The sequence below is a fragment of the Nelumbo nucifera genome, chromosome 1 (genome assembly GCF_055504915.1).
Source record: "Nelumbo nucifera cultivar China Antique chromosome 1, China Antique-T2T, whole genome shotgun sequence".
NCBI classification, from domain to species: Eukaryota; Viridiplantae; Streptophyta; class Magnoliopsida; order Proteales; family Nelumbonaceae; genus Nelumbo; species Nelumbo nucifera.
The window spans coordinates 116209279-116220859 of NC_142649.1; the positions used below are offsets into that span (position 1 = coordinate 116209279).

The 11581-nt window shown below is 37.5% G+C and overlaps 1 protein-coding gene across 1 annotated transcript; it reads right to left on the bottom strand.

Moving 5' to 3' along the window:
* Positions 1-31: 31 nt before the first annotated feature.
* Positions 32-11187, bottom strand: LOC104601831 (proteasome subunit alpha type-1-B-like). Its single transcript, XM_010265314.3, has 2 exons — positions 10724-11187; positions 32-730 (listed from the first exon to the last, which is right to left on the bottom strand). Exons 1-2 carry the CDS (start codon positions 11072-11074, stop codon positions 293-295), a joined length of 789 nt encoding a protein of 262 aa, XP_010263616.1. The 5' UTR covers positions 11075-11187; the 3' UTR covers positions 32-292.
* Positions 11188-11581: the final 394 nt, after the last annotated feature.

Below are 11581 nucleotides of genomic sequence, written 5' to 3' on the forward strand. Positions count from 1 at the left end.
TCCAGATATATTCCTCCTGACAAGTTGAAAATCACCAAAAATATATAACACAATTAACTTGATTACCTTAAGTAACTGTAGCATGGGCACAACACAAAATGTCTTCTATATCTGATTAAAACAGAATGTCCAATAAATTAAGTTCAAAAAAAGATGTTGGGCAGTGGGAACCAAGAACAAGTAAGGATTCATAAAAGATCCGCTGAGAAGTTGGAACTGTCATTATCCCTAAGCCTATTTCTCAAAACGATCTCTAAGTTCCCTCATAAAACAGCCGCTTCTTCTTGTGTCATCAAATATCCATTGGGGCTGCTTCTGGGCTCCTGTCCTCCTGCATAGCTGCACCTTGGTCAACAGTCTCATCTTCCTTCAACTCTAATGATTCAATCACTTCCTGTATGGTTTTCTGATCCATAATGTGAAACGGCTCCCCTACTCCAACCACGGCAACAGTGCAGATAGAGCTGGTCAGCTTCTCACCTTGTAATGTTTCCTTGATTGCAGAGAGTGCATCTTTTATCAGATCTTCCCGGGTGGAGCTCATGAAAGTCTCAAACTTGCGCTCCAAGTAAGTCTTGGCAGCTTGCGAGCGGGATCCAATGGCAAAAGCCTGATATTCAAAGTAGTTCCCACTTGGGCAATTATAATAAAGGTGAGCGCCAGATTCATCCAAGCCAGCAACCAGTAAGCCCACACCATAAGGACGTTTCCAAGACCGTTGTGTGCAAACCTGCCACCAAGAAAACAGGAAGCATAAAGCGCCATAGCCTATAGGTTTCCTCCCTCACAAGTTGCAACAAATACTCACCCAAAAAAGTCAAAACAGTAGAAATCTGCTGAATTAAAAAATATGAAAGTAAGTAGTTTCTTGAAGAGAGAAGGAGAACAAGAGAAGTTGAAAGAAAAGAGAGCAATAATCTGGCTGCCCCCTTCACTTATTATTTATACTAAAATAATAGAACAGTACAAAGACAACTATGCCCTTATAGAGCGGCAAAACATAAGACAGCATATATAACACTCAAAAAAACATAATAAAACTTGGACTCACATAACTACTGTGGTCCCCACCTCCTATCTAACAACTAACATAAAACATCTACTCAGAAAAACATCATAAAACTAATTAATCTTCAACAAAAACAAATATTATGCATCGAACCTTGATTTGCCACCTTGTTTCTTTATTTCAAAGCCTTCTTTTCATAACAAATATCTCCCTTTCACAAAAGCCCCTTAATTAGGTGAAATGGTGGAAAAGGCTTGCCTAATCCTAAGAAACAACACTTTTTCTATAATCTTATACAGACTATTCACCAAACTAATTGGTCTAAAATCGCTTGGATAGACAACATCACTCTTCTTGGGTATCAAAGCAATAAAGGTGGAATTAAGCCCTGGATTAATGACTCCTCTTTTGTAAAACTCATTGAAGACTAGATAAATGTCCTCCTTCAAGATATCCCAACAATCTTGATAGAATGCCATTGTAAACCCATTCGGCCCTGGAGGTTTTGATCTATCCATAGAAAAGACTGCTTCCTTTATTTCCTCCTATTCAAATTTTCTTTCTAATCACTCCTTGACCTCCACCACTAAACTTGGCCACTCCAATCCTTCTACCAACACTCTACCACCTAGGGGCCTTCTAAATATTGACTTAAAGTGATCCACAAACACCTCGACTATCTCATCTTGTCACATGAGAGTTTCACCCCCACCTCTAACTTTGGGATAAATTTTTTCCTTCTCCCATTTGCTACTACACGAAAAACTTTGTATTCTTTGTATTCCTATCTCCCTCCTTTACCTTTTTATGCCTTGATTTTTGTCTCCAACTTATTTCCTTTTGGAATATAATGTCCTCCAACTATTTCTCCTCAGAGACCATCTTTGCTCCTTATCACTATCCTCAAAAGAACCTTCTTTCAAATCTATTTCCTCAACCTGCTCAATCACTATTTGCTTTCTTTCTTCGAGTCACCCAAAATCCATGATGTTACATTCTTTAATTTTAATTTTCAACATATAGAGTTTCTTATGGAATCTCATTCCTTGCCATTTAACTTTGGGGTCACTATCCTCCCACCATTCCTTTACCCTCTTTATAAAACCTAGATGGCAAAACCACACATTTTCGAATTTGAAAGGAGATGAGCCCACACTTCTCAAATCCTCCTTATAAATCAGAATTTGCCAATGGTCAGAAGTTACTCTAGGCAAAGATTTGGACACTACACCTCCCCAATGCTCTTCCCAATCCAATGAGAAGAGGAACCTGTCCAATTTAGAGCAAATTGGGATATTTGGAGATTGGAGTAAATAAAATTATTGTGTAGCAAGGGAACTTACTTAAGCTCAAATGTACTCACAAATTGATTAAACTTCCTCATGCTTGTCGTTACTCCCTGCCTCAAATTATTGGTTTCCTTTGTGAATCTAATTACATTGAAATCACTTCCTATGCACCAAGGCCCTTCCCATAACCCTCTAATATCCTCTAGTTCTTTCCACATTTCATTTCTCTCCCTATAACCATTGGGACCATATAAATCTGTTAGCACCCACTCAAAACCATCCTCCACTTGTCTAAATTTAATGGACACTGAGAAATTACTAACAAGTTCTTCAATGCCTATGAGCACTTCACTTTTCAACAAAGTCACTAAGCCCCCTGAGGCTAAGGATCTCCAAGATGGTACCATTGCCTTAATCCCCTAGCCTTCCAAATATTTTTGGCCCATCCATTATCAAATTCTGCCAATTTAGATTCTTGAATTAGGACCACATCTGGGTTTGCTTTCCTAATCATCTCCTTTATGAATGATCTTTTCCTCATTCCATAGTTATCAAGGCAATGCCCAAGCAGGCACCTAGGCATTTAGGCACTTTTTGGGGCTTACCTCGCCATCCATGACATTTATATATAAATTCTTTAAGTTTCTTATATTTTTTATATTTTGAGCTTATAATATTATGATAATTAAGATACACTAAACCATTCTTTTTATTTCTTTCATAAAATAATATGTTTTTATTGGTTTCTTATTTCGCTAGGGTTTTGATAGCTATTCGATGATAGTTATTCGTAGACTGAAGAAACGAGGATAGTTGTTCATTCAAAGTCTTTGAAGAAACAAGGAAAATGAACAACCATAGAAGGTATGCTCCACCCCTTCTTCTTTTGGATTTTTCTTTTTTTTTTTTGAACCAAAGCAGGGGTTCCACCACTTCTTTTTCTTTTTTTTTTGGAACAAAAGCAAGGGCTCTACCCCTTCTTTTTCCTTTATTTTTTTTGTGGATCAAAAACAGGGGCTCCGCCCCTTCTTCTTCTTCTTCTTCTTCTTCTTCTTCTTCTCTTTTTGGAACAAAAATAGGGGCTCCACCCCTTCTTTTCTTTTGGAGTAAATAGTGGCTCGACTCCACCCCTAGAACAAAAGTAGGATCTCTTCCCCTTCTTTTTATTTTTTGGAATAAAAATAGGGTAGAGGCTCTTCTTTTTCTTTTTCTTCTTCTTCTAGAACAAAAATAGGGGCTCCACCCTTTCTTCTCCATCCTTTCTAAGGATTTTATTCATGCTTTCTTTTTTCTATGACAAGAACAAGGACTACGCCCCTTCTTTTACTAATATTTCTACGACAGAAACAGGGGCTCAACCTCTTATTGTTCTATCCTTTTTTGAACATTAAGCGACACCCAAGCGGGTGCCTAGGCGACCAAGCATTCTCTTGTTGCCTAGGTTCACCTTGGCGCCTAGAAAACTATGCCTTGCGCTCGCTGTACCTCTTACATCCCAACTTGTTATTTTCATTTTTAAATAACTTCAATTTTACCCTCCTACTTATTCCCTTTTCTCCTTTCTCTTCTTTTACTAAACTTCTGTCTCCTTCCACATCCAACTTCAACCTTTTGGCTTCACTCAATTTCCTCTTCCTCATTTTACTCTCAACCTTCTTTTTTTTTATGAATGAAGATAATTTTATTACTTCAAAAGATAACGGAGAACCCATACAACAGCTCGTGGAGAGGCGCGAGCTGCAGCCTGTCTCAACTGATTACAAAGAAACTGTGAAGGAAAAGGCAAGCATTACAGCCGAGCCTAAAACAAGACTTCCCTATTTGCCCCTTGCTTAGCTAAGCCATCAGCCAAAGCATTTGCTGATCTCCCCACCCATTGTGTACTAACAAACATATTCCTTGTCAACCACTTAAATTTTTTGACTTCATTTCTGTAGCACCCCTCAAGGTTCTGCAACCACCCCACCACCACCTTGGAGTCTCCTTTGATAACAAGTTGTCTTACACCTAATTGATTTACAAGTTTCACTCCTTGTATGGCTGCTAATAGTTCTGCTCTGACTGAATCCCAAATCCCAATGGACTTGAATAGAGAAGTACAATATCACCAGCCTCATTTCTCAAGACCCCCCCCCCCCATTCCAAAGTGCCCTGGATTGCCCTGATTGCTCCCATCAAAATTCAGTTTCATTGAACCTTCGGGCGGTGGGATCCATCTTGTAATTGCCTTAGTCTTCTTAGAAGAGCACCTTGCTACTGCTAACCAATTTCTCAATAAGTTTGAAAAGGAAAAGTGATGGAAAAGTTCCAAAGTCTTTAGCCAGTGGATTTCCCTATTCAACACACAATCTTTTAGATCTTGGCTGCTCCTCTTCTTGTCTTGCAAGATTCTGGCATTCCTTTCTTCCCAAATTGACTATAGCAAGACTGCTCTAGCACATCTCCACATGATTCTCCCTCTTTTTTTGGGCCAACTGAAGGTAGAAGGGTTAAAGATCATCCACACTTTTGCTGGCATGTTCCACCTGCACCCAAATAACAAGAAGAGCCAATCCCATAATTATGCAAAAAAAGGACATGACATTAGTAGGTGGTGACAGTCCTCCCCATGAGTTCTACAGAGAGTACACCAATTGGGTGAAATACAAAGAAAATGCCTTCTCTTTTGTAGGTTATCTAAAGTGTTCACTTTCCCATGATACGCTACCGAACAAAAAGCCGTTATCTTTGGGGGAACCGGCTTACACCAAATTTCCTTTGAAGGGAAAACCTGTTGAGAGGAAAATTGACAAAGGGACTTAAAAAAAGAAGCACAAGAGAAGGTCCCTTTGGGCTAGGGAACCCAGATCCTATTGTCTAGCTTGGACAAATCCCAATAGACTTGATTCATGAGACAGATCAAATTGGAGAGAGAATTGATTTCCTCATCCCTTTTCTCTGTCTCTTTGTATAAAAATGAGGTCAACTCAAATTTTACTCTCAACCTTCTTCTTACTCAAGAAAGTTTTCAGGTCATTTGGATCCTTCAATTTATAGCCAAACTTTCCTACAAAATCTACCATTGAATCCTCCCTACTAGTTTCTACACTTCCTCTCTATTTTCTCCTCTGTCATCCTCTAACTTTGTTCCTGCCTCAAAAACCTTAACTCCCTCACTTTCCTTGCCCATTCTTTCCTTTTGCAATTCCTTCCATAGTTGTCAAGGCAATGCCTAGGCGAAAAGGCGCCCATGGAGGCTCACCTCGCCTAATTGCCAAGTAGTTTTGTATATTGTGTTATAAAATATTTTTATGTTCTTAATATTTTGAGATTATAATTATAAAATATACATTATTAAACTAAAATATTCATATTGTGTGTTTATATACTAGTTTCTTTTAATTATTTTCTTATTTGTTAGGATTTAATCAACACAAGCATTGCTAACTACTGTATTGAACCTCAGAGACTTCAAAACTTGAACCAATAAGTAAGGAAGAACTTAAAATTTTGTCTAATAAAAAATAAGGGTTGAACCATCATGAATGTGTTGGTTTTCTATAACTTTTCTTATGAAAGGGGTGTTAGGCAGTGTAATCTCCAATAACCAGAGTGCTTTTGTGCCAGGGAGGCAGATGGTAGACTCAATTCTAATTGCCAATGAGTTAATTGGTTCCAAAAAAATAGAGGGAAGCCCAGGTGTGATTTGTAAACTTGATATTGAGAAAGCTTATGACTTCATCAACTAGAATTGTCTAGATCGTGTGTTGGATAGTATGAATTTTGGACAGAAATGGAGAAACTGGATCAGAGTTTGTATCAAGACCCCAAAATTTTCAATCCTAATTAACGGTCAATCGACAGGGTTTTTTGGTAGCTCTTGGGGTCTGAGGCAGGGAGATCCTCTGTCCCCTTTGTTGTTCATCTGTATCATGGAAATTTTCACACTTTTTAGCAAGAAGGCAGCAGAATCCGGTTTATGGAATGGGTTTGCAATCTCCCCTGGAAAGGAGAAAGTCAATACCCTCCAATTTGGATATGATACCCTATGTTTTGTGGATGCTTCTATGACTCAATTGGATTCAGTGCTTGGGATTCTGAGCTGGTTTGAAGTGGTGTCTGATCTCAAAGTTAACATGAGTAAAAGTAAGATCATCCCAGTGGGCCATGTTTCAAATTTAGAAGAATGTACAAAAGTGATGGCTTGTCAAACTGATTTCCTCCCGTTAAAGTATTTGGGACTGCCTCTCGGGGCCAAATACTCTTCCTCCTCAATCTGGTGCTCAATTATTGAGAGAATGGAGAAGAAACTGGCCTCTTGGAAGGCAAAATATCTATCTTTTGGAGGTAGGGTTACATTGATTTAGAGCACCCTTTCCAACCTCCCTACTTATTTCCTATCTCTTTTCCCCATCCCAAACAAAATTGCAAATAGGCTGGAGCAACTCCAAAGGAATTTCTTATGGAGGGGTTGGGATGATGAAAAGAAGATTCACATTGTAAAGTGGGAGCAAGTGTACCTTCCTAAGGAAGTTGGTGGGCTGAGAATAAGAAAGTTGAAGGAACTTAATTCTGCCCTTCTTAGTAAATGGTTATGGCGATTTTCTTTTGAGAGGAATGCGTGGTGAAGTCTTATTGTGGCAAAATATGGAGTGGTATGGGGTGATTGTAGATCTAAGAAGCCTCATCCAAATGGGGGTAAATCTCTCTGGGCAGGTATCTTGAAGAACATTCCTTTCTTCCTGGATGGGATCAGATTTAAGGTTGGTAAGGGGGATAGAATCAAATTTTGGAAGGATCCCTAGTGTTCAAAGGGTTCCTTGGCTGATGCTTTTCCCCTTCTGTTCCAAATTTCTATGAATCAAGATTCTTCAGTTGCTGGTAACTTTGGCATTTCTGGTGACTCCACTATTTGGACTCCTCTGTGTAGGAGAAGTTTGTTTGATTGGGAGGTGGAAGAGTATGTGGTATTGTCGGGGCTGCTTCAAAATCAGAGGATTGATTTGAGTTTAGAGGATGAATGGGTTTAGAAGTGGAATGCAGATGGTAGCTTCTCAGTTAAATCCCTGTTTCTTAAGTTGTGCAGATCAGGTCAGGAGAACTTCCCTGCCAGGCAGATTTGAAATCCAACTAGTCCCTCCAAGATCAATTTCCTAGTCTGGACAATGGCTCTTGATAAATGTCTGACCAAGACTAACCTGAAGAGATGTGGTATTCAGATTCTGGACCTCTCCTGTGGTTTGTGTGGAAACCTTGCAGAAACTACAGAGCACTTGTGTATCCATTGTCCAGTTTCTTCTTTGGTCTGGGGGCATTTTCTAAAGGTTTTGGATATTAGCTGGACTATGCCAAAATCTGTGAAGGAGTTGCTGATGTATTGGAGAATTGAGGGTCTCAGCAAGAAAGGAAAGCTTGTTTGGAGTACCATTCCGCTAGCTGTGCTATGGTCCATTTGGACTGAAAGAAATAACAGAATATTCTGTGGTCAATTCAAAAGCTCGGATGAAGTAGTGCAGAGAGCCATGGGCAAGCTATGTTCCTAGGTGTCGATGAATGAGGAATTTAAAAACCAGAATGTATCTCTTTTGTTTTGTTCTAAACCATGGATGGGCTTGTAATCTGTATTAGGCCCAGGCAGTATTAGTGGTTTGGGCCTTGTTGTAACTCTCTTTTATGTTCTAAATAAATTCTTTACCTTTCTCAAAAAAAAAAAATATTAGGGATAATTATTAAGGAAATATGTTTATGGAACCTAGGGAACTACCCTAGGATATATGTTTTTGACTTACAAGAATCCATCGCCTAGGTGATGTCTAGATGCCCACGAGGCAACTAGGTGACAAGGCGCCCATTGTCACCTAGCCTCACCTTAGCACCTTGAAAATTATGATTCCTTCTTTAAGAGTACCTCAATAAGTTCCTAGATTTTTTGCCCCTCTATTTTCACCTTAGCACCTTGAAAATTATTGGAGTTTTTTTATGTAATACACACATCAAAACTAGGAAAACAATGAAAAATATTATTTATGTGAAATATTAGAAATAATATTAATTACTTAAAAACATTAATTACTTATAGTTCTATTATTTTAAAAATAATATTAGAAATCATAATATTTAAATATATAATAAAATATTATTTATGTGAAGTGTGTCCATAAATCCTACTTTTTTGAGTTCACACTGAATTGGACTCCTCGACACGTCAGGTTCCAACTCCTATGCCCAAGTCCATGCAATACTGCTCGATGTTTGAGGCTTAAACATCATTGGCCTCAATTATCCTTATAGAAACATTAACTAAAATGGGAAGATCTATAAAAATACACATGGCAATAAGAACTAATTCGTTATACGGGGAAAAATATTTAATTGACATAAAAATAAGATATAAAAATTGCCTCAATTAAGTTTTACCTTCTTATTTAAATAGATGAAAGCAGATGCTTAGATGCCATTTTATAATGGAAGGGCATAGAAGTCATGTATACAAAGCCAAAAAAAAAACATAATTGAAAACAAAAGCACATGAACATAAAAAATAAAATCAAAAAGATTTTAAAATACTAAATATGATGCCAAAAAGAGGATTAGCCCAAACTAACTAAAACCCATATTGAAGCAAAAATACAAAAAAAGAAAAAGAAAAATCCAATCTTTAACTGAACCCAGTGATGAGAAACCTACTTCAATGGAGGTATGCAACACTCATGTCCTTGGTATTAGGCACCTCATTGTGTGAGTGATGTAGGACTGATAGCTTTGCTACCAATTGATGTAGGACCACCTGCTTTGGTCTCAAACTGTTGTAGGATTAGAATGACCTAGGAAAGAAATAATTAGCTAGAATAGGGCTTGGGGATGATTTCAATTTTCAAGAATAGAGGTAGAGAATTAGAGATCTCAGAGCTTAACTACAACAATTAAAGGTTTGTCCAAAAAGTGTGAAAAGTTTTGAATTGGGGAAAATGGGTATAGGTTTGAAATTTTGTACATAGTATATACATTTGTCCTATATAGATGTACAGGTCAACCAAGTTTGGTGTGGTTCAGAGTACATATTGCATAAAAAAAAGGCAAAAATTTTGGGTTGTAAAGAAAACTTAAGAAAACATAGAATCTAGAGTTTTAGGTGGATTTCTAAGATAAAACATTGTATAATTAAATAAAGGTTTATGAGGGGTATCCAAGAATGAGAAAATTCAGAAATTGTTTGGCACAAATGACAACAAATTGCTGAAACAGGAAAATTACAGGCTTTAATGTAAACTTGAAAAAATAAAAGTAAAACCTATATCAGTTTTAGACCTTTAGGGTTGTTGAATGAGCTCCTCTGATAACGAATCTTAGGGCTTTTGATGACTGCAATGGTTGTTTACAGAATTTGAGAGAAGATGGAGACAGAAAAAAGAGGGAGAATACAAAGAATCACTCAACTGGAACCTAAAACCACTAGTTTTTATAGGAATCACTCACCATAGACATTATATGCAGAAAATTCACTTGAATATCATTTCAATATCAGTCTCCATGCTTTCCACTATCGTTACAAAAACACAATAACTCCTGAATGACTAAATCAATAACTCTGACATTTTAAACACAAACTGATTATAGCTAAAGAATTCAAACTACTAGGCTGGACTGCCCAAATTTGCCAACTTACCAGGAGATTGATTCAGGAAGGAGTGACTAAAATGTGGTTATTTTGAGGTATGTCTAACGAGTTCAAGATAATGTCATGCCTTTTGTTTCTGTTTTTTGAGTATATCACTGAACTTTGTGGAGGATCTCTCTACCCTCTATAGCGGAACAAAAAAAAATATTAAGACACCAAAGAACTTGGTGAAACAGAACGGAAATAAGCATATGGTATGGATCAAAAAGTATTCAATTGCAGATAAGAAGGGGGCAAAAAACATTAACTAGCTAGTTATAGCTTTCAGACGTCAAATAATACTGACACCAAAAATCAAACTCCCCCACTCGCAAAAAAGAAAAAGAAAAAAAAAAGAAAGAAATAAAAAGAACATATAAAGAAAACGAAATAAGAATTGCATACTCCATCCTATTTTCCGCTTCCAAATTTCCCTAATCCCCTCAGCTAAAGCCCTAACCTAGAGAAATCTCAACCTTGCTACTTCTTGCACTAAGCCTAAATTTTCACTTCATTGATCCAATAATGGTGTTACTGTCACCCGTCAAAAATCATACACAACCACAATGCGAACAAATTGAACAAATAAACAGAGAGAAAACAATAATTATCTTATCTAACTTCCTTTTCAATTCATCAGAACATGTTCCAACCCAAAACCCTAAAGGAAACATGCATTCATTTCCATTCCCATTCCAAAACCTAAGATTCCAATATTCCATTAATCAAATTAAACTCAACCATGAAAAGTAAATAATGGGGACAATAGAACTAGGGTTCGTTGTGCACCTGCGCCTTGTCGGCTAGCTGAACTACGAGTCTCCCAACCGGAAGAGGAGATTCGTAAGTGAAGTTGTAGTTGATGCATTCGGATCTGAGATATCTAGAAAGGACTCTACCGTCAGCAGTGAGGCCAGCAATGGCGATACCAATGTGATCGTCAATCTTGAAAATTTTCTTCTGGTGCGACGAAAGCTCTGAATTGGCCTTGTTAACGCTAGCCAAGACGACATGTGTCTTTGATCGGAGACCAATTGCGGCCGACCCTTGCTTGACGGCCTCCATTGCGTATTCGACCTGAAAGAGCCGTCCTGCTGGGCTCCATGTCGTCACGTCTGTATCATACTGGTTTCTGAACATGTTCGAAATAATGAACAAACAGCTCCTCTCCTTACTCTCTATTCACGCTATTGCTGCAGTAGTCGTAAAAGGCTCGGAGTTTTCTTTCTCTTCAAGGTACCAACAGATTGGCTGAGCAGTCGGTTTATTCGGTTAAAAACCGAACCAATGAGTACAAATTTTTAAAACCGAAATTTGAAATGGAACGAAACAGAAAATTTCAATTCGGTTTTCGTTTAAAACCGAATTTCTTTAATATATTAATTCACATCAACATGTTAATATAATATATATTATCTATCTATCTATCTACTAAAAGAAGGAATTGAAGATTTTTTTTTTCTTTTTTTAATCTATGTTTTTTTTTTATAACAAATAGAATTGATATATTTGATCCATTTTTAGCCATGTCTGACTGCTTTGGAAGAGCCATGTTACATTAGGACTCGAGATTTATTATCTCCAACCTCTCCAAGATCCTGTCCAATTAAAACACTTCTAATGTTTTCACGATTTTAAGAGGTTTTA